Source organism: Manis javanica, chromosome 11 (genome assembly GCF_040802235.1).
Source record: "Manis javanica isolate MJ-LG chromosome 11, MJ_LKY, whole genome shotgun sequence".
Lineage (NCBI taxonomy): Eukaryota > Metazoa > Chordata > Mammalia > Pholidota > Manidae > Manis > Manis javanica.
In genome coordinates, this window is record NC_133166.1 from 107713643 (window position 1) to 107739881 (window position 26239).

Consider the following 26239-nt stretch of genomic DNA (forward strand, 5'->3'; position numbering starts at 1 on the left):
ACCTTCAAGAAAAACGTGGTCAGCAGACCCAGGTGGCCCATGTGGCATGTCGCTTTGCTTATTTGCCAAGTTAAGGAGGTCACACCGAAAGCCTGTGTTTGTGGTGATGCTGACGTTGACTAAGAAGGAACGGGAAGCCTCAGGGGCAGTCCTCACAGGCTGCTGGCCAGAGATGACAGGCCAGCAACAGGGCCAACACACGAGCAGATGGAGTGTTTAGAATGCACGCTCCTCCCCAGCTCTGTAAGGTTTTCTTCTGCCTGCAGAACACAAGGTCAGGCAAACCATTGGAGACGATGTGGCACTGACCCAGGAGAGAAAGACTGCACGGTGCAGAGGGTCCTAGACGGGGTCACTGTGACAACCGACGCTGTGTAGAAGGCAGGAAGGTCACAGGATAGGTTTCGATGGGATCTGTGCTTTATCCAAAGGCCAACGGTAACAGCGAACGTTTACTGAGCGCTTACTGCACGGTGGGCATTTTACATACTTGATCTAATTTGATCCTCATGATGCCCTCATGACGAGGCCCTGTTTCATCTACAGCATGTTACAAATGAGGCCGAGTGACGTGCCCAGGGTCACCCACTGAGGGCGGGAGAGCTGACGCCAGCACTGAGCCGTTCCACACATCCCAGGCTGAGGCGCCATACGGTTGCCTTTGGGAATGATGGCAGATGAAATACAAATGTCTGAAGACCCTCCGGTTTATCTTGTCTGAGGGTAATGACTTCAGGTCGCAAATTTTCTAGAAGGGGATTCTGAAGCCAAAGCATAAATCATATCCTTGAATCAGGGAACACCACAAAAACCTTTTCTTTGATGTGGGATGCATTTCAAACACCGAGGACTACAAAACAGCTTTAAAAAAGTTTTGCTTTTCTTTCAGCCCCTCCCTGGACTATGGTTTAAATCCTTTCACATCACGTGTCTGAATTATTCATCTGATAGTGGGAATAATGACTACTCAGGAACAAAATTTAGCTAGGCATTTTAGCTATTGCAAACCATAATTTTCCATAATCAGACATCTATAGAGGGCCTAACAACAAAATCAGGCCAAAAGAAAGAACTTTTTATTATGCTATAAAAGATCACAAAATAAAGTGTCTTTTTCAAGTCACCGTTCCACAAGCAATTCCTTCTAACAATTGAAGTTGACTTGAAAACGAAATTCCAACTTGAAATAGTAGGTGGGGTGGGGAGCATCTGCAAACTTAGATGGGTGGTTAGGGAAGTGCCACCTGAGTCAGGACGTGAAGGGGGAGGAAGCAGCCAGGCGGACACGCGGGGGAGCGCACGGCAGAGAAGAGCGTGTGCACAGGTTCAGGGGAGGCAGTGAGCCGGGACAGGGGGTCGGAGCATTTGAGCTGGAAGTCTTTAGATGTCTTAGAAAAAGATCGAGTTTTTACCCTCTTTGGGCTGGGCAATCCTTAGAAGGTCTTGAATAGAGAACTGCCATCGCTCTGCTTGTTTAAATAGCATTATTCTCACCGCTGCACTGAAAACAGATTTCAGGGGGGCAAGAACAGAGATAGAAGTGCGAGGCGGTTGCAGACTACGGACTCTGGCAAGTCATCTACTCAGGAGATGAGCATGGCTCTGACCAGGGTGCTGGTGGGGAGGTGATGAGAAGCCAAGAATCTGAATTTATTTTGAAGGAAAACCAACAGATTTGCTGAAGGCCTAGACGTGGGAAATGAGAGAATGAATGTTTCTGCTTTGAGCAAATATAGGAACAGAATACCAATTTCTTAAATGGGGGAAAGTGTATGAGGTGCAGGCCTGTTGGGGTTCAGAAACTCTGGTGAAGATGTATTAATTCCAGGATGTCTTTTAAACTCCCCAGGAAATACAAAACTGCATCCAGAAGAGAAACGCGAAGAGGAGATTAAAGTGTGCGTCGTCAGAAAAGAGATGGCATTTTACCCCACGCGCCAGGAGGAGATCACCCGGGGAGGGAGCACAGATAAAAAAGGGAAGTGGCCCAAAGACTGAATCTGGGCAACTCCAGAGTTTGTAAGGCAAGAAAATGGGAAGGAACCAGTAAAATAGACCAAAAGGGGGCAGCCAGAGAGGCAGAAGGAAAATCAAGGTTGTTAATGTCCTTCCAGGCACGTGAATGGGGCTCATGTGACTCAATTACAGGTACCAGGAAGGAGCCAGACGCTCCGGAGATGCCACACTCCCCTTTTCAAACACCATGGGGGTATGTAGGACTCTGTCTGCCATCCTATGAATAACAAGCAGACACTTCGGTGGCACACAGGGAACCAGTATGTGGCAGAACGGGGAGCAGAGGGGACTGTACACAGTTACACAACCATCTCAGGACAACCTCCTTTGACAAGAGCTACCCAGAGCTCCCCCAGACCCATCGGCGAGGCACCATCAGCTGCCCCCGGGACGGGGAAGTCATTAATTACTGCCGAAGAGACAAAACTGAGAGAGACTGCACGCTCCCACCACTCTGGAAATTATAGGGAAGTCTGGAAATTATAGGGAAATAAATGTCTGTCACCTGAGCAGCCCGACATTGACCCCACACACTCAGAACTGCTCTTGTGGTCCTTGTAGTCTGCCTTCCACTGCAGTTATTTCTATAGACTTCCAAGTGGAAGGCAGGAGTGGGATTTGTGCCCCAGGTCACCGCCAGGTAAGCTAGCACAGCATAGGTACTCAAAACCTTAATGAGTGTGTAAATGAGCGTCAGGTTTCACCAGCACTGAGCAAAGACCAGACAGAAGGAGATGTAACGCAATCCTCAAGAAAACCAGAGGGCACAATGAAGGGTCTGCTCAATCTGCCTGGGAGCAGGCAATGGTAGAATCTATGTTGAAAACGATTTGCATAATCTCTCCAGGCTAGGAATATTCTTTCGACTCTCAGGCACTACCATATTTAATTAAAATACTTTCACCTTTGTTACTTTTTGCTACAATAATTGCTAAATGCAGGTTTGTTCCTTTGGTATAAAATGTGCCCTGCTTCCCAAAATGACAGTTTGAAATACAGCTTGAGTTTCTCACAGTACGTAAGAGTTCTCTGCTGTACTTCATCTGAAAGTTTTAATGTAAGTTTTAAAAAGTGGTGCCCTCCATGTGCAACGCACAGCCCCAAGAACAACTGTAAGTAAAGCGTAAAGCGCCATCTTTGTCCTCGAAGAGCCCATTGTGTAAGAAAAAGTGAAGCTTGGGAAATGCCCTCAAACAGATATGCATAAAGTGCTATATGGTCACAGAGGAAGAAGGATCATTGGGTCTGACGGGGCCTGGAAGGTTCCAGCCTTTAACGTAGACACTGGAAATGGGCTCTGGAGCATTTTTTCTCTAGGCAAAGAAGAGAAAGCTCTTCCAGGCAGAAGGCAGAGCCTGAATACAGATGCGGAGGATGGTTTCTGGCAGTGAAGAGACAGCGAGCGGTGGGCGGTGGACGAGCCGGAGGGAGAGAGGGGAGCAGGGACTCAGGGCGAGGTGCAGGGCCAGGGAGGGCACCCCCGTCGAGCAGCAGACCTAAGAAAATGGGGCGTGATGGGCGCTTGACTTTCCTTGTTTTCTGTACTGTTGCTCCGCTACACTGAGCGAGTGGTTGACGAGACCGTGCCCTGTGGAGGCACCCAGACCGAGTCTTAGAGTTTTCCTTAAAGATTAAAGCTCGCAGTTTGGAATGGCTGCAGGACTCGGGACTTCAGAACACCAGGAATTGATCTACTTCTCTCTACTTTTCAGATTCAAGGGCTGAATGTGGGCCCAAGGAGGAAAGATCATGCGATCAGCTGAACTATGCAGAGATGATGATGGAATAGATAAGAAGAGGAAGTCTGAGTAGAAATGAAACTTGAGAAAAAAGAGAAACCAAAAAAAAAAAACCTGAACACTTGCTAAGTTTATAATTATAGCTATTCAAAGCATTCAATGTAAAATTTTTTTCAGGTTGAGTGTAAGTAAAAATAAGAGGCATTTTACTGTAATCCTTACCATTTAACAACTGAAACTCTTCCAAAAGGCATGGATTTTTCTTTTAAGATTTTGTTACTCTTGTTAAAATTTCACTAACAAAAAATAAATATAATAATATTTAGACCAGAGAATCAAAGAGGAGGGACCTAACGACATGCTACACTGTTTTCTACATTTCCTTTTCACAAAGTTACTGTAATATACCCATTTCTCTATTTCATCTAGAAAATAAAATCCCTTTTACTTCTTGTAATTTTTATTAAAATGTATAACTATTCAATTTATCATTGAAAATAATAATGAACAATAAAATTACATCCGATAAATGTAATAATACAAATAATAGTAAATATTGGAAAAAAATGAAAATTGCTTTTCTTGCATGGTTGCACATAGAAATCATCAATGTTAACATTTCATTAACATGGAAATCAAAAATGATTTATGCCACTCAAAGAAAATTGTATTATTTGGTTTGATTTCCAGGTATAAAAGCAAATGATAAAATACAATAAGCCATAAAACCATAAAAGTCATCCCAAATTAATAGAATTAGAGCTCCAGTCCTTAAAATGAGGATCCCTGTGGAAGAATCTTTGATAATCAAAGTGATTTAAGTTAAGCCAAACCTTGGGTTGTTTTGCTATTTTTGTTATCAGTTGTTTGAGCACCTAGAACTGTGATCGATCTATGTTTTAATAGTGTTTTATAAAGAAGGAAATGCCAATTGACATTCCTTATTTTCTTTCATCAAGGAAAAAGAAATAGACAAGGAAATTGTTCCTGTGAAGAGAGAGAGAGAGATCGGTTCAGTCCTCCCACTAAAGAGCCTCCCCTTTTGGGTGACCTTGGTGTGTCACTCAGGTTTTCTGAGTCGCAGGTTCCCGACCAACAGTTTTGCTTGTATTTTATAGGCGCTCTGGTCTCTTTAATGACGAGACCAAGTGTGCTACTAGCAAATGATACCCATGCTCAGCGCTGCTATGATAATCAAATGAGCTAATGTATGGAAATAGGCATGATAAAAATTGAGGTATTAGGCCCAAAGCGTTGATATCTTATCAGTGAATAGAAAAAGCAATGCTTGTCCCCTGATGTCCCAATGTTACAAAATATTTAAAGCTCAAATTCAAAATCTAGCTTATTAGCACATACCCTTTTTCTAAAGTATATGATTACCCTTAAAACATTAGATTTTATAAGTGAGAAGTCACATCAGGAGTTAGCTTGGATTAAAAAAAAAACAGAATAAGTCAGAGTAAATAACCCATTACTGTGATAAAATTATCCACTGCATATATAATAAAATCCAGGTTCCCCTCCTACACTTCGCCTCTGCCTATCACTACACCCCCCACCTTTCCTCCACTTAGCATCCTCGTTTATAGGTGGTCGGCTCCTGTCCAGTGTGACTTTATCTCTACAGAAGACCTGGTAATACAGTGTCAAACCCACAAAGTGGAGACGTATAGTTACACTTTTTCATCCGGAGTCCAGGCTGACGTGAGAGGCCTCCTTTCCATCTTCCTCTGCCTATGGTGGGCTTTTCTACCCCTCCTTTTCACTAGGAGGGTAATCACTGGATCACAAGAGAAGACAGCACCCATTCTGGCTCCCTACTTTGAGTTATGTCCATGGCCTTTTCCTCCTGTGGAGGTAGAGACTTCTCCCAGATATTCTGCTTTGCATCTTTTTGTCAAGAAGGGTCATGCAAAGTCTGGTCTGTATTTTAGTGCCAGGAAAAGACCTTTCCATTAAATAAGCGAAGAGGAGAAAAATGTCTGTCATAAAATTAAAGATTACATGTGAGATCTTAAAGAAAACATTAAAATTTTCTGTCATTGACCTGTCCTTGCACTTTACAGACATTTAGAAAGGGCCTAACGATATTATCGCATTAGTAGCAAATAACAATGGATGCTTCCTGGCTCAGTTAAACATCTGGGTGATTCAAAAGGTGTCATTTCTACTATCAGAGTTTATGCACAGGATTCTGATGGCTTAAGAAACCTGTCAGAACCAGAACTGGATCGGGATATTGCTGAGCTCTGATTGCTGCATTTGTCGATGGCACAAGGGGTCCCAGGGAGAACATGAGGTAAGTCACCTTGGGAAGGGTCGGGATGTGGTGTGGAGCATCTTCTATATTTCACATGATGTGCATGTTCTGTCATAAGCAAATGTCTGAAAGTATAATGTTCTCTAAGATGACTTAATACACATGCACACTTCTAATATTTTAATTATGCAAAGCGATTTGAATGAAAAACAGATTAGAATTGGGCCCGGAAGGTGTTTGCCATGGGCAAGGCAAGGCTTTCCTGGTGAGAATCTAATTAAGTACCTTGTTCAGATTATGACAAACAGATACATAAACAACAAATAAAAGTAAGAATAGTATATAATATATACTATATAATATATAGATATGCAATAATAATACATAAAATAATGACGTCAAATTATGCCAAATCTATTAAGTACTTTGTTCAAATAATGACAAGAAAGCTATTAGGGGAAAATTGTCATCTGCCTTTTCAAGCCTGGAAGAGACGCTGTATTTCTCTGACCAGCATGAAGGTCAGTGTTTCTCACAACAGCCTTCCTGCCTCCGTAATCTCCCTCCACCCTCCCTGTCCATGAATCGGAGCCGCTGACCCCCGGCAGCCCAGCCTGGGACGGGCCCGGCACTCCCCGCGTCGCCTTCCCGCGCCTGCGGCCTTCAAGTGTCCATTCCCCGTGCTGCTTCGCACCTGCTTCCTCCAGTACCGCTAATGATCGTCACTATGCAATAAAAAGGCGACCCTAAACACGGATGAACTATGAACACGGAAAGAAAGAAAGGGGTTCCTGTGAAAAAGAGCTGTTCTTTTCAGAAAGGCTTGCTGACAGTGATACACGCACGCCGCTGCCATGCCGGTGTGGACAATGAGCAGCCCTGCTCTGTTAGGGGAAAATTGTCCCTAAAACCTTCAATGGTTTGGCTGTCAGGTTGCTCTACAGTTATCTTTGAATCCAGGCACCTATTTAAAGAAAACTGAGCCTGGTTTTTACCGATGAGGCAATGGAGGTGTAATTGACGAAGGCAATGATATGCGCGACTCTGCTATTTCAGGGCGACATCCGGTAGAAGAGTGATGAAAGCAAAATGCATGTTTACGTGAATTCAATTTAACCTCAAAACCTACAGTTACCATTTCCCTTGATGCCGACTCAGTCACCGCAGGAAGATCTCGCTGGAACTCACACGGCCCCCCTGAAGACAGCACAGCACCCCAGGGAGACCCTTTCGTTCCTGTCCCCTGAGGCCCAGGAGAAGCACAGGTCCAGGCTTAGCTTCTGTGCACAAGGCCAGGTCTCCTCCCCAGCAAAGAGTTACTGCATTTGCCCAAGCAGATCATCGAATCACTAGAAACAAAAAAAGGGAAAGACCCAGAATTAGAACTCCATGGGCAAACGACAAAGGAAGACCTTGTAACTTGAAAGAAAAATTCAGTCAACAAGTCAACATTTCTTGGAAGACGGGGGAAGCTGATCTTCCAGAAGATGGCTCGCTCATCCTTCGTGAGTACTCAGAGCCTCAGTAAAGGCGCCTCATTTCGTACAGATGAGCTACGGCTGAGAGAAACGGTCCAGCTCTCCACTCGCGCGTCTTGCGTTACCCTGTTTGTCTGGATTCCACACCTGGGCTGTCCTTGCAGCCCGGCCATCCGGCCCGACCCGCCCACTCTGGAACGGCTGTAAATGTTTAACACTCCCTGTTGCCACAATAGTCTGAGTTATGTGGCGATTTCTGAAAGGATAAACGGACCATCACCGTCCAGGTCACACCGACGCCGCCTGGCTCGGAGCCGACTGCCATGCCCAGCCAGTCTCAGGGGACCCAGCAGCTCCTCCAGGCGGAGAAGAGGGCGAAGGACAAGCTGGAAGATGCCAAGAAGAGCAGGTGTCCGTCCCACCTGCCCTGGGAGGGTCAGAGTGGGCGAGGCGGGTGTGGCCGTGAGCGGGGACCCGGGGCCGGCCACCCGCTTCCCGGGGGCCTTGGTCGGCCCATGGAACCAGCCTGTCCCACGGCCTCCCTGCTGCAGCGGGAACAAAGTTCCCTAGCAGGGCGTTTGGAGAGGCCATGTGCCACCTGAAGTGATCAGACAGTGACCCGGTGGAGACACGGGCTGAAGCCTTGTTTCTGCGCCTCCCTTGGGCTGACGTGCCTCGGGGCGGCGGGGCAGTCAGGACACTGATGGCGTCCAGCAAGAACAGACCTACTAGGGAGTGAGCTTGAGCGAGTCACTGATCCTTTGTAAGCATTAGATTCAGCTTCTGTAAAACTGTGATAACAACAGTTAATAGCTCATTCTCCTCTCTCTCTCAAAAGTTATAATTTCTGATATTTTAAAGTATCACTTTATTCTCATTCTCTGGCTTTTTCTTATTTAGTCCTGCATCTACCTATTTACATGTGGACTGTCCTCAATAAACCCCTTCCTTTTCTCTTTGATATTCACGACAACCATATGAATGAGATACTACTGCGATTCCCATTCTATGTATGTAGAAACTGAGAGTCCGTAATTTGCCAATTTTAAAATACAGAAAATGTTGTGCCAGGTACCATGCCCAGTTCTTATCATTTACTCCTCACACAGCCCTTTTTGCAAAGGGAGAAAGTGACACAGAGAGCAATTATGAAACCTGCCCAGTGTCCCACACAGAAGGTGGATGGTAGAGACAGGAACTGGATGGAGCCTGATCTCCAAGCCAAGATCTTAACGGCTGTACCGCGCAGCATTTACGTGACTTCTACTTTTATAATGAATTAACTACTAGGTTGAAGATCTACAACTCAAATTCTGGCTTCCTGGGTCAAGACCTGTGTTTTGTGTCTTTTACCCTCTTCTTAATTATATGTCCCGCCTCTGCAGTTAGATTCAAATCCAGCAAGACAGGGGCCATGTCTTAAAAATGGTGCTCATAGGTATGCTCAGTCATTCGCGTGAATGTGGTGATGGGCACAGAGTAGGCTTGACACAGCTCACGTGACCGCACTGACAGGGACGGGATCCACACACTGCAGTGCAGGGGGGGCCCTACTCAGCCCGCAGAGATTTTGACCCCAGGTGAAAACATGTTCCCTTCTTAAGTAAACTGACGTCCTGAACACCCGGCAGCGTGCGCACCAGGAACAGGAAAGGAAAAGCCTTCATGTGGAGGTGTTCGAAGAGGAAATGATGGGGGAAGAAAATGAAGAAGACAGACTTTACCTACTTCTCAATTTTTTTTTCTACAACAAACCATGCAAATGACTGCAAAATGGTATGAATGTAATTTTCTAAAAAACAAAGCAGTGCAGGACCTGCTGGTTGAAACAGTGTAGAAAACTTCCTTATCTTTTAGTCAAATTTCTTTAACCACATTTAAAACTTCCAGAACAGAAGACCAACTTATTTTAAGATGTTATTTATGTTCCCTTTGCTTCCTCATCACGGAAGACACCAAGGGGCAGCATGGCGCCCACGGGCGAGCAGTACCATCTTCGGATTCAAATGACTTTGATCGACTATCTCTCCTTTTTCAAAGTCATTTAGAGAAGAAAGGTATTGGGAATTCTGCAGTGTTGTCTGGAGGAGGGAACCAGTCAAAACAACTGAACCTCAGATATTATAATAAAGACAAAAGCCAACTTCCTGCCCTTCCTCTAGTGAATGTGTGAACGTGCTTTCCTTGGACAATCTTTCCTCAGAAGACGATATTGGAAAACGTATATTGTGTTGTTTGTACACAAAAGTTTATTTGCCAGTAACTTAAAGCACTGGTTTACTTTTTTCCTTGGTCTTTGTAAAAATTCAGGCAAATATCCAAAAAGTTATGGGAAATATCCAGACCTTAAAAACAGTTTGAAAAATATTTTTCCAAATGTTATTTCAAAACGCAAACTCTGCCCTCAGATTTATAAAGAATGTCGGTCTGTCCGCTGCCTCAGAAGCAGACTTGGAAGCCGGCTCTCACCCGGAGAGGTCGTCTCCTTGCATAGTTGTCAGCAGGTAGCAGCAGTTTACAGTTACAACTTCAATTAAGCACCCATCCTACTCATTTCCTAAGCATTCTGTGGAAATAAAATATTACCTTTTATATCTGGTATTTTGTAACTTCTCCCATATTTCACTAGCTTTTTATTTCATTCATTTATCTAATTCAGTAAGTATTGGGTGCCTACTACTATGTCCAAGTCACTCAGATGTGCGCACTGATGAGTAGGCTAGGCCCTTCCTGAGAGACTTCCCCAGCGAGGTGAACGCAGACGTGAGCAGGAAGAAAAGACAAAGGAATAATGACCTGACAGGTGCAGGTAGCCATCATTTTTATAAACCCATAATTTCACTCTAGTTTTTTTTTTCCATAAAGCGATTCATTTGGCAATCTGATGTATGAAGGCAGAATAGAGATTCAGGATGGGAACCAATAACCCTCAACAGTGAACACCTTGTAGAAGGTCTATGATCACTTCCCTTCCTTAAATCCATTTACTTGAAAGGCTCTCAGGAACTTGCACAGAGTCTCTGCTAGAGCAGGACCCCTGAATACATATTTAAAGAGGAGAGGGAGGGAAAGAGGGAGGGAAAGGGACAGAGAGAAAAAGGCAATTCACATGTTAGTCATTTTCAAAAAACACAAGATTAGTAAGGTGGTATACTTACATATTATGCTGCAAAAATATTAATATATCCCATACAGGAGGACTGTCCCAGAGCCCCGTAGAGTCCCGTGAAGTTGTTACATAATGCCATGAATGGTGTAAATGTTGCCTTAAGGGGTACAGGTAAGAGTTTGCAAACCTCCTGCGCCAGGTGTTCTCCTGAAGGCCGTTAGGTCCTCGGAAATGCAATAGGCAGGCGCCCACTCTCAAGACACTCACCAGCTATCGACAGAGACATTTTGAGGCTGGGGAGGCAGAACAGGGGATGCAGGTGAACAGACTGTGAACGGACTTGGAAAGCTGGGACGTGGGGCAGCAAGCAGAGCGGGGAAAACACTGGCTTTTCTCAGGCATCTTTGTATAAACTTATGTTTCTTTGTATAAGTCATTCAGCATCTTTAAGTGTCAATCTTTTCTTTTTTTTAGACAAAAATATAAGGCATATATAGCCAAGATGCTTTAAAGATCAGAAGACTATATACTTAAGATAGTAGAGTAGTTATTTTTTAAACTTATATAATATATATACTTGTATATTATTATAAGTAATAAAAATAGAAGAATAGAGCAGAATAGTCTGTTTCATCTTTTTACAAGTGTCACAAGTTCTGGGTCAACTTGTCCTGTAATGGGGGAGACCTGACTGCTTCAGTAAGATGACAAGAAAGGTCAGATATTTTCTCTAGTCACGGATTATGGATTAAATTATATGTATTAGTTATAACACTCACACAATTTTTTATGTGCAAAAGAGCCATACCATTTAGTTGGATTTAGATGGAATCACAGTGGGGTGGCACCATTTTTAATTATTTACCTGAAAAGAACATCTTTTCCTAAAAAAAAAAAAAGAGGTTCATTACTCAGAACATAAAAGTGGGTTGTTGGTCCAAGACGAGTTACATTTTTACAACAGAACGTCAGACCTGCCCTGGGGCTCCAGGTTTGGAGAATTAACTGTATCTACAATCAGGATTAGATTAGAAATTCAAGGTGCCACCATCAGCAAGAGGATTAAAGACTTGCATTTCTCTGAAATTTGTGGTATTTTTACTTTTAATTTATGACCACTTATGAAAGCAATATTTATGTCATTTACACCCATTGCAAACTTGGAAAACTCTAAGGTAGTCTACGTTAACACTGCACTTTTGAAATGCTCAAATGCATGTGCCTCAAAATCACATGAAGATCCCATATTCCCAAATTATTTCCAAAAGCACCAACACCACAGCCCCTCCCACAAATAAACACTCACCTGTCCACTTAGGCAGCTGCAGAAAATAGCCTTTTGTGTTTAACTCAAAATTATATATTGTATTACAGGATGTGGATTGAAAGACATGGTAAATAGTGGAAATGTTCGAGGCTGGATGTGAGAAATACCGAACAAGCAGATATATTAAAAAGGTTTTAAAAGCCATAGAAAAGTTTAGTAGAAGTGAAGGACACACCCCCAGAACGGGTAGTGGTCTGTGCTCACCCCCTGTAGCTGCTCTGCCTGGATGCAAATTTGGCTTTTGCCTGTTCCCAGCTGGGTGAACCTTGGGCAGGTCACCTCTGAATCTACCTGGCCTCGGTTTCCTCAGCGTCAAAGTGGAGACAGCAGTATAGACCTCATGGAGTTGCTCATGATGAACCGAGGACCTGGAAGGGAGTTAAAACACCACTTGTTATACAGGAGGCACTCCACAAATGTTAGCTGTGAATATTCTTTCACTACTTAACAAAAAGAATCCTGTTGACCATCACAGCAAAACAGTAGGGCCACTGAGCCCTGACCTCCCTATTCCACTTTCGTGCAAAATAAAAATAAGAAAATATTTCTCCTTTCTATTTAGATAATACATCTGCTCCTACATATAGTGAGCAGGTCCATTTTTGTGGAGCTATATTTGAGATGCCAGTCATCAATATTTTAAAAAATCAGCTAATGGCCTATTTGTTTCCAAATATGCAGGTATTCCAAATTATTCAAACAGGCACCTTGATCTAATAAGTTCTTCATTATGCAAGTGAATGTTTTGGTTCACGAAGACATGACTTAATAAAGTAATAAAGTAAAAGTTGTTGCACTAGAATTTCATGGCCCTGTCCTGTGAGTTTTGTGGGCTTTCCTTCCTTCCTCTCTAGCCCACAGACTAATGGGGCATTTTTAATTATATCAGACTTTCATTGCTTCGAGTGGGCCGTATCAGAATAATAATCACACAACATTTTCATCAGCTAATAGCGTTCGGTTATATTCAATCCAGGACCTAAACAAAGCTTCATATAATATTTTTTTTAATAAGGAAAGTGGAAGTGGAAAGCAGAGCCGAGGAGGCAGGGGTGTGAAATGAGTCCAGGCGAGCAGAGAAGTTGTGCGGCGCCCTGACGAGAGACCGTTTTCCTGGCGACTTAGTGAAAACGGTTGCCAGCAACAGAAACCTGCAAGCATGCCCGAGCGCCCTTGTTTTGGCACCACTTCGGGTCCGTGTGCCCGCGGCTGTTTTGTTCTGGGGCCTGGGGCTCCTTGGCTCCAGTCTCTGCCTCTGCGGTCCCGCGGCCCGCTCGACTGGGGGGCCGCTCTGTCTGCATCCCTGTGACCCAATCTTCCTCTACTTATAAGGACGCGACTCACGGGATGTGAGGCGGCCTTATTCCCGTGGCTTCATCTTAACTTGATTGTCTCTGCAAACACCTCATTTCCAAATAAGGTCATCACATGGACAGGTACCAGGGTCAGCATTTAAACACATCTTTTTGAAGAACACAGCTCAACACGCAGACCCTCCGGCTGGCAGACCCATCTAAGCCCTCGGCTTCTTTGTTCCCCTTTGTCAGTGAAAACATCTCAAAAAGGCAGCCTGTGTTCCTGGTCTACATTGTTAATGGCATTTTCTCCTGAACCTATTTTAAGCCAGCTTTTGTCCCTACGACCCCCCCAAAGCTCTTCTTGCCAGCCCCCAATGCTGCTGATGGTGATCGGCGGACCACATGCCTCCATCACAACCAGACCCCTCTTTGCCTGTGAGACACTTCCTTCATCTGGCTTGCGGACAGCAGTCCCATGGCCGGCTTTCTGTCATCTTCCAGATCTCTAAAACCGGGGCCCCGGTTTGGACCTGCTCTCTTCTGTGTCTGCAGACAGTTCCTGCGTGACTTGAAGCCATAATCCCAAACTTTAAACATAAGCTCCATGCCGGGGATCCCAAAATGCGTGATTTCCAGCCCTAGTTGCTTTCCTGATGTCCAGACTCACAGAGACATCTGCCTTCTCTCCATCACCACTGCTTGTTAACAGGCATCTCAGATCGTGAGTGCACTTCAGAAATGAAATGCCGGTCACCAATGACCCCACTCTGTCTCTCGTGCGCATTCACAACTCTGCCTCCAAAGTACATACAGCTTCTTGCCGACCCCTCTGCCACTTCCTGTTTCCAGGAATCATTCCCATTTGTCGGAACTACTGCTTCTCCTCTGCCCCTTCTCACCACACCAACCAAGGAAACGCTTTTAAGTCAAAACCAGTGCTACACCCACCTTTGCTAAACACCCTTCATGGCCATAGCATCTCAGGGAGCTCTGTGTGGCCCGCTCCCCTCCCCGCGTCCCTGCTTCCCCCCCTGGCATCCAGCCTCCTGTTTCTGTTCTGTGACAGTGACTTGGCTGTTTGTTGAGCGTGTCCACTGCCCTCTCATCACCTCGGGGCCTTTGCATCTGCCGCTCCCTCTGCCTGGAAGCCTCCTGCCCTTCAGACACTGTATTTTCCCTTTCCTCGTGTATCACTGCATTCAAGAGGCCCGACCCGCCTCAGTCAGGGTCCACCACCGTGCCTCTGTCCCTCAGATGGCTTTTCTCTCACCCCCCCGCCACACTACATGCTCACTGTCCGGTTTCTATTTCTATCCCCCCACAACATTAAGAATGCAAGCTCAGCGAGGGCAGAAACTGCGTCTGTCATGTTTTTCGCTGCTGTGTCTGTAGACCTAGGACAGCGGGGGCACACGATGGGCGCTCAGTGACCGTCCGATGTCCCCTCTGCCGCCACGTCCTGTCCGAGTGTCTCGGTCTCTCAGTCCCCACTGCTCTCGGGCTCCTCTTCCTCTTCTCGTCCCTTGAGTGTGGACATGCCCCAACATGGGGACCTTAGCCCTCTTTTCTCCTCATTCCGTGCACTCCCCCAACTTCAGTCCAAACCCACTGCTGTGGCGAGCGCACACACAGACCATTTCACACTTTCTTCAGGATTCCGAACGTGTCTGTGCAGCTGTGCCCTCACCAGCCCCTGGGACGTCCTCAGGGAAGACGGCAGAGGTGTTTCTAGTGGACGCCCGAGGGCTTGTCCTCAAATTCGTGTTGTATTCACTGTCTTCCTTCTCAGCAAAAGGTCCCCAGGAATTGGGCCTGTTTTCCCAATGATGATAAAAATAATTAACAGCTGTTTTTTGTCAAGCATTTCATATACATTTTCTTCCTAAGCCCGCTAAGGACCCTTTTCAGTAGATCCCTGACTCTCTCATGCAGCCGAGGAAACTCAGGCTCAGCCACCCTAACTTACTCACCGTGACAGGACTCCTGTCTTACTGTAGTGGAGTCTGGTGTGGGATTCAGATTATTTGCTGAATTGGTGAATCAAATGCCATCTTCCCCGTCAGGTACAGATTCCCAGACTAATTTACAATCCCATCAACAGACAGTTCGCTGTGTCCCGGGGGCACGTGCTCCCGTCCCCATGGCCTCTGGGCCCCACAGTCAGGAGGCTGGCGAGCGCCGCCCTCTGCCCCCCACGCGAAGCTCAGCTTTAACCCGCCTCAAATTGATATTCTAATCCTTTCCCCATGAATCAGATGGAAATCAATCCAAACATGTTCCTTCCCCCTTTTCCTTCCACAAAATATCCTATGAAATAAATCTCAATAGTGGCATATTGAAGGAAGGACAAGCCACGTGTCCAAAAATGAAGGGTCGTAGCAGGATCAGCTGTTAAGTGTCCAAAAATAGCTCAAAAAGGAGCGTCTTGTCCTTTTCTGCTCCCCAGAATGGACACGCCCTTCACTCTCTGGCTCGGGAGCCCAGTCAGCTGGGTGGTCTCCTCCTGCCAAGCTCCTCCCGCCTCCCCTGGCATCTTCTCTGGCCCCCCCCACCACACCTGGGTGTCATTGCGGGTCTTTTGAACTCACCCTATTATCAGGAGGCCGAACAGGACTGTGGGGGCAGGGCAGGCACAGATTCTCTGGGATTTAAGTAGTTGAACTTTCCACAAACGTGATTTTTCAACTACCGCAGCCCTGACAGAACCAGGATTTATGTTTCATTGTTTTCAGAGTTGATTTCCTGTATTCTCAATTTTATGTATAGTTTTCCACTTGGAAGCTGGAGCAGCACAGACACGTTCGCAAGGTACATACTGCCTTTAGGCCCATAGCCTTCCGTTTCTAGCCTTACGCATAACACCCGGCAGGCGTCAGTAAATATTGAGTGAATAATGGGTGGCCCAGTGAATCATGCTTTCCTGCACCCTGGGGCACCTGCACTGGCAGTTTTTAAAATCACGGTGCACAAGATAACTACATTTTCTAAACTGGAAATCAGAACATTTGGCCTGATAAACCTGTGTGACCTTGTAGGAAATTCAGGGCCAAACATTTGATTGTCATACTTAAGATCTGAACTATACCATAGAGTCACCCCTAAGTTTGATACAAAAATTATTGAGAAATAAAACTATGAAACCCTTTGGTTCCCAGCAGCCCTGTTTCTAATGCTTAAAAAGAAAGAGATACCACTTAAAAATGTATCTTCATTCACAGACAGAGAAGCAAGCAGGGGCCTAGGATCGGCAGATGGGACGCACACGATCCCTTCACCTCCAGCGGCGCAGTGGGCTTCAGGCCCCACTTCCTGCCCCTGGACTAAGTCAGGTGGAGGCTGTGCAGGAGCTCACAGCGCGGCAGCTGCTGACTGCCGGGACACTGCTGTGCCAGCAGCTCTTTCCCAGTGGCTCTCCTGCTTAATTGAATGAGAACCAGCAGGTGACTGGTGCCAGGGGACCACAGACACACTCTGAGCCTGTCACTGTGACAGAGCTAATGCAAGGCCTCTTCAGTGGAGCCCTGGATTCTGCTTCGGGGTCAGGCATACAGAGCTTTTCCTATTATTATATATATATATTTTTTTGATGTGCTGAAGTTGTGACTTTGAAACTAATATTTTTACATATTGTGTGATTAAGATGGAGAGCAATGATGTTTTATGTGGTTCATTTTATAAAATGATTATGCCTCCTACAACCCATTATTACTAAGAAAATGTTAATACATCTTAAACCTATTTTTGTCTGAATGTTAATGACAAGCAGGGATAAGACAGTGGGCTGGGGATGGAGGGATGGGTTTTCCTACCATCACATCATCTGTTTGCTCTGCAAATAGTTTCTGTTTGGTTGCTGCAAAATGGTTACAACAGCGGAGAATAAAGAAAAGTAAAATATACAAAATGGTAAGGACATTCATTAAGTAGGAAAAAGGCAGGCGTTGCTGTGAATGTCCCGCGAAGCCTCAGCCATGGGACGAGCGCTGATTTCCACCAGACCTTGGACCTTAAAGGGCGCAGAGACAGAAGTGAGTACCTGTTCTGGGTGAAGTTCTCCCCATCCCACTCGGGGCCAGTTCCAGCAGGCAGTGCACTGAGAGACACTGAATTTGGAACTCAGCGAATCTGTCTTTACTCCAGACAAATACTGACAAGCGATGCAACTCAAACCTGACAGGGAGGGAAACTTAGAAATCATCTCTGTTCAAATGCTACCGAAGTACAGAGAAACATGTATCCGGAGGACATCAGAGTAAATGTCTATGTTGATTTTCTTTTATGCTACTTAGTGAGCACACACTATTTAGTTCAAAGTCGACACAAACTAACAGTCGACAAAAATCAAATTCAAAAGCTTAAGAGATGTTATCACCGAGAAGGAACTGCCAAGTCAGCAAAAAAAAACATGAAGGTATTTGACTGAAACTGAAAGACAATAGATTCCGATAAAAAAGAAGTTTAATACAGTTCAGAGTTTCTTTAAAGTTTTAATGATCACCAAGCTGCTTGTCCCTAAGCCCCTGAAGGTGGTGGGTGGTGCAGACATAGCAGCGAATTAATATGGGTCTATGACCCCCCAAATTCACTCTGGCTGTCCCAAAAGTCATGTGCTTAGCTAACGATCCCCAGAGCACTGTGTTAGAGACTTTCATCCACATTACTGTCTGCTGGCTCAAGGCTTACACCTTTGCTCTTAATAAAAGAAAAGAGAGCTCTTAGCTAAATCTCTTAACTATTAAAAACAATTGGTTTTACAACCACTTTCAAGTCCCCCTGAGAGAAAGCCACTACAAAAAAAGTCTACTTTGATGTGCTATGAGCTTAATCAGACATTCTAGAGTCAAAAATGCTAAGAAAAAATTCCCAATAAAAATGCTTTAAAAATTTGTAAGTCAGTTTGATAGAGTCTCTGAGTTGTAGGCTTGTACTGCTTTTGGAGACCTGCCAGTGTTAAATAGGATCCAGTTGGTGTGGACAGAGGATTCCTGGCAGCAAATCAGGACAGAAAATCTGACCAAATCATGTCTTCTCAAGAAAATGACAGCGAAAATCTGTTCTCTGGCTGTTACTGCTGTGAATCAGTGGGCAGATATTTTACATAAACATGGAAGTGTGAATAGAAGTTGTCATTTCCATGTTTTACTAAAGGACCCCATGGAAAAAAATTAGATGTTTTCAATATCATTTTTTAATGAAGTTTGCCATTCTAGGGAAAAGAATCAAGAAAATAATGTAGACCTCAGTTTTTTGTTAGCAATCAAATTTGAGACTCCATGTATCTTAAAATAAATCATTCCTTCTGTGCCACTGCTAATTTTCAGGGAACTGGAAGCGACTGAAGCCAGTGAAGGAGGAAGCTGTGGCAGAAGCCGACCAGTGCAGAATGCAGAGAGAGGAGTTCCGACGGAGACGGTCCAAGGTAAGCCAGCCAGCACTGCTTTTCTGGGGCAGCATAGATTGAAAGATACTAATATTCATAAGGGGTGATGCAGAAATCAGGGGAAAACAGAGTGGACAGAGCAGATAACAGTTCAACCAAGATATCGAACTGAGTTTTAAATATCACAGAACTACTGATTTTACATTTTCACTTTCAGGGCTTTTTGATTTGCCACATAAAGTGTCAACCAATAGTTATCAAATATATAGTATATATCAAATCATATTTTCAAACATTCAAATTGAAGGGGTTGGTTTACAGTGTCACTCCTACCACAGATTATTGACTTACACATTTTAGTATGAAAAAACCTCCAGAAAACATATTTTTTGTCTACTGATGTTTACTAGGAGAATCAATAAAAACTGTTGTCCCCTGTTACTGAGTGAGCTTGTTAAACCAAGTTTCCTTTGGTGAAGTCAAGACTTTAAAATGACCAAAGTAGATATTGTTGCAATTTGCTGAAAGTCTGGTATTTCCTTACCATTTCCTGTTCAACTGGCTGGCTTCACTCAACAAATCTTTCATGAAAAAGTATTTTTAAAATGCTTTTTCCTAATCAGCATTTTAAAAATAACTACAGTTTACAGTTTAAAAAAAATAAGTGCATGCAGTTTTCAGAACTGACATCCTTCTTTCTATGTTGCAACATGAACTAAAAGAAATTATTAAATTGCAAGTGTTATAGCTAAAGTTTGTATGATATTTTCTTTTTTCTCAGTAGAAATATAAATAAGGCTCTGTGCAGAAGCCTGACATTGCAAGATGAACTACAAGCATTTTGGAAATCTCTCTATTTACAAATTTTATTTTAGTGGGAGTATAGGTGGAACTCAAAAGATCAGGTAAATTGGAAAAACTTCCAGGAAACTCTTTTTTAGAACAAAAAGTTCTTCCTAGAACAGAATGGACCACTCAGCAATAATAAATTCTTACCAGGACTTTGAAAGAGGAATCATAAAATCCTGTCTATACACGTGTTTACAGTTCTCCGTGACTGGCCCCTGGCTAACTCTCCAAAATGTGAGTTCTGAGACTTCAAGCCTTTATTTACTCTTCACGTAAACTGCAAAGATTTTTAAATACTAGTATAGAGAAAAGCATGTCTTTATATTTTCATGTGAGATTCGTGGAAAGAAGCCAGTTAAAAGGAAATCACACAGAAATACCAGAAGACTTTCCTGCCATTTGCAATAATACCTACTTTGGTCATTTATAACATTTTCTACTACTTTTGTCTCCATGCATCCTCTTCCAACCACATCTGTCTTTCTGTTCTTTCTCAAACAAACTAAGCATTTCACTGCCACAGGGCCTTTGCACATTCCCTGTCTGCTCCCTGGAATCCTCTTTTTTTAGACATATTCATCTTTCTTTGATCTCTATTCGGTCTCTGATAGGTCTTCTTACTGATCAGCATACCTAAAACTGTGTCTCTCATTAAAAAAGAAAAACGAAAAGAAAGAAATTGTCCCTTATTGCCATAGCATTTACCACTACTGGATATATTATATATTTACATTTTTTACCTCAGATAGTAAGTACCAGAACGGCAGGCTCTTTGTTCTCTGTTATTTTCCCCCAACAATGGACTAGTGTCTGCTCTATAGTAAGTACACAGTAAATATTCACTGAAAGGGGCAAGTGAACGTGTCTTCTGTGCCTTTATCTTTCCCATGGTGTCCAGTCATGACCATAACATAGGACCTGGGAAAATAATCCTAAACACCAGCTAGCTTTTATTATCCTATGTATGTAAGATATTTCTGATATATTTATTTCTATTTGCTAAGCAATAACAAAGTTGTCCATGATTTTAGAAAGCTCTTGGGTTAAATCTCTTGAAATATTATTTGTCCTTTGCTTCAGAAAATAATTAAAACTCATCCCTCTCTTCATTCCTGCTCGAAGCTGGTTTTAACAGCTACCAAAGCTCGCGTATAAGGTCAACATGTTTAGGCTTCTGTTACTTCAAGCATATTGTAAAGTCATTAGCACAGATCTTTCCCTGGTGTGACCCCCGTATGTGAGACGTGATGCTATTCCAGTGAAGTCTCATCATATTAACCCAGGGCAAGTAGGAGGTCTGGGCCGAGACCCAAAAAGCCAGTTTCTGCCCACTGGGTGTTACACCTCTATGCTGCTTTTTAGCTCTTGTTACTGTATGTGTATTTCATTCCCCTGACTTTGCGACAGAAGCAGGTGTCCCAGTGTGGACTGTATAGCAAAAAGTACTGTTTTGTTAAAGATTTGCTTATCATTGCTACCCAACAGAGCATCTTCTTCTGAAGAAATTACAGTGTTAGACGGAAATCTGGACTAGTGGAAACACTGAATCTATTGTTAATGGAAGTAAAATCAGATGGACCATGGCTCTAAGCAGAAGACACGAAACTGGTTGCCTTGGGCATATTGAGGATTTTTGTATATTTAATATTTCTTCCTGAATTCATTATCAAGAAAGCATTGTACTTCCTTGAAGCAACCACAGATTGAGAATGCAAAACTGTGGTTTGCTTAGCATAGTGGGACCTGAACCTCTGCTTTCCCTTAAACTGGAACATTTGAACAGATTTATAAAGAAACACACTGAATGTTCAAAGATTTTGCCATCATCATTAGTCATCATGCTGTAAAGTACACACATCATCTCAACACTGAAGTTTTGAAAACTAATATGGAGACACCCTTAAATGGCACCCTTTTGACTAAATTTCCCATTTCATGTCGCATAATTATCAATGTCAAATTTACGTTGTGCCCCAGACATTCAGGCAGCAGGCTTCTTGCCAGCATGAGCAGCAGAGTACAAGGAATAAGTTTTCTGTTGACACCTAGAGGGCTGCTCGTTCTTTTCAGTTCCACAAATACGCATTGAGCATCAACTATGCACCAGGAAGTGTCTAAGGCACTTACAGCGCATCCGGGAACGAGACGACACCGATCATCTGCGGAGCTCACATTCGTTCATTTAAACTCCTGCGTGGATTAAACCAATTGTTTGCAGATACAAAAGCATGGAATTCTTCCCAAGGAAGGCCATAACACAGCACCTGCTTATTGGTATAAACTGTCTAGGAAACACCGTAAAACTCGAATTACCCCCTATCAAATAAATTGAGAAATAATATATTTAATGAGGTAGGATGAGACATAGGATTACAGGCTATTTAAAAGGAACATGCCAGCAGAAAGTGTAAAATGGATTAGAAAAATGAAAACGTCCAAGCAACACAAGCAGTGAGAAATTGTATTACCACTAACGAATCACTAATACTCCCCAATCATTTTCTGACTGCTTTCTCAGTGAGTGCTAAGCATCTGTGCTGTGTATTCTCTTCACAGTAACTCTTTCAGAAAATGATCGTGTTGCCTTAGTAAAGAACCTGGAGAATACAGTAATTAGCACTTATTATTAGCAATGCCACCCATTGTCCCCAACCTGCACTATCAAAAATGTGGGCCGCTTCACACACAGCTACTGAACACTCCAAGTGTAGCGAGTCCCAATGAAGATGTTCTGCAAAAGGAAAATGCATTCCAGATCACAAAAACTTAGTCTGAAAATCAATAATGAGGTAATCTTTATGTTGATTGCACTTTAAAATAGTAACACTATGGATGTGTTGGGTTAAATAAACTGTATTATTTAAATTAATTTAACCTATTTATTTTTACTTTTTTCATGTGACTCTAGAAAATGTTCAATTACTTCTAGAGCCATTTTGTGATTCCTGTTACATTTCTACCCCTCTGTACGCTTTGGACTCGTGAATGTGGTTGACTTTTTACAACACTCCCATTGAATGGGTGATGTTATCCCCCTTTTAAAAATAAAGAACCCACATCTGAAACAAAGGTTTCCAATGTCGTACAGGATAGTTGCAGTAATCTAGCCCAATAATAAAAACTTTTAACACTACTCCAAAGGAAAATAGATGATAGTTTCATATCAGTTTGTTTTTTTAAAACCTCACTACTAAATACTCTGAATTTAGGGAAAATACATATATTCTTTGAGCTTGATAGAATTTCACTTTGGATTTAGAGAAGAAAAATTGGTTTTGGTAGAGAAATGTTGGTAAGTAATTTTCTTCTATTTTTAAACTTCTGAACAAGGGAAATTTGGTCCACATGTCTTTGCTTCTTGTATACTCACCAGAATGTTGTTTGATAAAACTTATTTGCTGTCTTAGAAGCTATATTTTCTCCAAATGATTTTCTTTGAACTGGGAAGCCCCTGTTGCTGGACTAGAAACAGAAAACAACTTGAACCTGAGTGCCTCAATTTGATTGCAAGGTTAGAACCAAGAAAGATTATGCAGACTCTGGCGCTGAAGTAGTAGCCCTGAAGTAGAGCCGACCATTAGTGGGGTCTGTGGGTCACATGAAATGCAAACCCTCCCTAAACACTCACAGAAGAAAAAAAAGAAACAAAATCCAGCCGTGTTGCCTTCATGATGCCCTGTTTTGAGTTTACAAAAAGGAGATAAATTAGGAGTTGAGTGTTTGTTTTCGCAAAAGATAACTTTTCAAAGGGTTTCACTGCAGAATCCCTTTAAATCGGTAACTCTCCTGGTGCAATTATATTTTGGTCACATCATTACCTGCTAGAGAAGCTAAAAGGATAGAGGATTCACTGGGAAATGCTGGGAGTCACCGTCAATGAAAGGGCGATCAGAAAGGTATCGCAAACTGTTCAAAATTAGAATGTAACAAAACGGGCCAGTATGTCTTGATTTGAAAGAAATCCAGTTTATACTAAAATTTTCAAAATTATATTTATCACCCAAAAAGATAAACACATGCCTGTAAAAGTATCATGTTAGGTATACTGTGGCTGTATCTTCCTGAAAAACAAGATTTGCTCAATTTGGGTACTGTATTTAGAAAATTGACAACCTAGTTACTTGCTCTTTAAAAACCAGCAAGAATGGATTTAATGATGTTTCTCACCTTTGCTTTCCAAACTTTTAATTCAGAAAGTACGCAATAGGGAAAGGGACAGGAACGGAGTGGAAACTACTACAAATATATGTCAGATGTGATGAAAAAACATGTGCATGGTATCGTGACTGTGAACATGTGCTCACTTTGTTCTGTGCTGAGGTCCACCTGGAGGCGGGAGGGGAAGCCGAGGCCACTCTCCATTTTTTTAGGAGAGTTTATACCACTCATGGTATTGGGGATCTTATCCACCCTCTGAGAAAATCCTGGAAAAATAATACACGTACATAGGTTAAAATAAATTTAACCTAAAAAACAATTAAATTTTATTATGAAGTACAGTGTAATGACTCTATCTGTTGTGTTGTGGTAGATAATGGGGTCTCAGAGTAATATCTCAGAAGAAATAGAAGAGCAAACGCTGGCAAGGATGAAGGAGCTGGAGGGGCACTACAGCAACCACGTGGAAAGCGTGGTGGTGCAGCTTTTGAGCATCTTCTGTGATGTGAAATCAGAAATCTGTATGAATTACCGAGCCACCAACTAGACATGTGGTGTATGCATTCCACATGGCTACTCATGGCTCTGTGTTTAGATTAAGAAGTTGGAAATGTAACTTTTGAATTCACTTAAAATCTCAGACTTCAGTGTGACATGATTTGCATTGACCACTGAATTTAAAATCACATAAACAACAAAGTTGTATCTTTCTGGGTAACAGGGGTGACCTCTTCATTTAGGTTGCAGCAACTCAAGAATGCAGCATAACATATTTTTTGACACTTGACAGAATAACATGGACCCAATGGCTCTTTAGTGAGTATGAGTTTCTTTTAAAATTTATTCTCCTTTTAATCAGTTTAGAAAATGTGTTCTTAGTTGCAGTTGTTAAAATATCAGTTTTAAAGGAGAATTTAATCGACTTTCATATAGATATAAAAGGAACAGATGTCAAGGAATTCATTTCACTCTTTAATCAATGAGGAAACCAGTAAGATCTCTCCACTGTTTCAAAGAAGAATACTAAGGGCTTCATAGAAAGAGAAATGACAGACAGATGGTAGAGGAGTGGATAGATAGATAGATGATAGATGATAGATAGATAGATAGATAGATAGATAGATAGATAGATAGATAGATAGATAGATAATAGACAGACAGAGATAGATGATAGATAGGTAGGTAGATAGACAGATGATAGATAGATAGATAGATAGATAGATAGATAGATAGATAGATAGATAGATAGATAGATATAATAGAGAAAGAGAAATGGGTTACATAACCATCTTTTCTGCCTAACCTCAACTAAGCATATATTCTTCTCTATCAAGTATAATTTTTTAAAAGAATAGAGTAAATGATAACTAAATGAGTTGCTAGCATAGATGTTTAGGCTTAAAAAAAAAACAGGAGATATGAGAGGTTAGTATGTGTTATGAACTGAATGTATCCCCCCAAAATTCATATGCTGAGATCTAATCCCTACATCATGGCACTTGGAGGGGGGCCTTTGAGGGGTGACTGGGTCCCCCGTGGAGCCACTGGCAATAGGAATCGTGCCCAGAAGAGACCGGAGAGCCCGCTCACCCTCTGTGCAGAAGAAGTCAGCAGTCTGCAGTGGAAGGGGGCTCTCTCCAGAACCCGGCCATGCTGGCACCCTGACCTCAGACTTCTAGCCCTTGGGACTGTGAAAAACAAGTGTCTGTTATTTATAAGCCATCTTGCCTGTGCGCCTTTGCTGTAAAGCCTCCGAACGACCAAGGCAGTGTGCTGTAAGACCAGGCCTAGACAGTAACGGCTAAATTCTTGTTAAGTACTGGTAAGTCCAGTGTACGAATTATCTCAGCCCTATTATGATGGGCACTTTCAGTATCCTCATTCTACAAAGTGAGAAACAGGAGTGAGACACTTGCTTGAGTGACAGTGACAGCGCCGGGCTGCGCCGGGCTCTGAACGGCACAGAATGACTGAGCATCCCCACGCTTTGCTATTTACGGGGCTGCCTCCCTAAAAAGTTTCTATATTTACACCAGTAAGAATCTCGGTACTTGGATTTTCCAATAATATGTGCAGAGTTTAACTCCAGTCCAAACAAAATTTAATTAGGAAATTTTAATTGTTACCAAACTATTCACATATTCTCAATATAAACTGAAATTACTCTAGCTGATCATTGCTTTAGATTACCCTAGCTTTAGATTAAGTTTACCTTTAACAAAGTTAAGATTTTTACCACATAGTTTTAAATATCAAAAATATTCAATTTCACATTCATATTAGGTAAACGGGAGAAGATTTTCATTCCATTCATTTCTCCATGTTCACTTTTTGGGTGTGGAAAAAGCAGACAGGTTTGTTTATTGGTTTTAAGTAATAGATTTCCCTTTTTATCAGAAAGACAACTGATTCCTCACTTAATAATCAGAAAGACATTTCTTAGAAACACTGTCCCTCAATTTTTGGGGGGAGAGTTAAGGCATTCAGGTAAAGCTATCTCCCTAAAATGAGGACAGGTTTGGAGAACTTTATTACTTTCCTAGGAAAACTGCACATTTTAAAAAGTTATCATGAAAAGAGAATTCTAAAAAACAGTCTCTTGTTTGTCTTAAAAACCTTATC

At 42.7% G+C, this 26239-nt stretch overlaps 1 protein-coding gene across 2 annotated transcripts; it reads left to right on the forward strand.

The window, feature by feature from the left end:
* The first annotated feature begins 6681 nt into the window (after nucleotides 1-6681).
* Nucleotides 6682-24250, forward strand: ATP6V1G3 (ATPase H+ transporting V1 subunit G3). Of its 2 annotated transcripts, XM_037004712.2 has the most exons (4): nucleotides 6682-7905; nucleotides 14951-14975; nucleotides 18563-18649; nucleotides 23991-24250. In XM_037004712.2, exons 1-4 carry the CDS (start codon nucleotides 7820-7822, stop codon nucleotides 24162-24164), a joined length of 372 nt encoding a protein of 123 aa, XP_036860607.2. In that variant the 5' UTR covers nucleotides 6682-7819; the 3' UTR covers nucleotides 24165-24250. The 2 variants fall into 2 exon arrangements, 1 of the variants encoding a protein (XP_036860607.2); XR_005057673.2 differs by lacking the exons at nucleotides 6682-7905; nucleotides 14951-14975; nucleotides 23991-24250 and adding an exon at nucleotides 20945-22696 and having other exon boundaries at nucleotides 18323-18649.
* Nucleotides 24251-26239: the final 1989 nt, after the last annotated feature.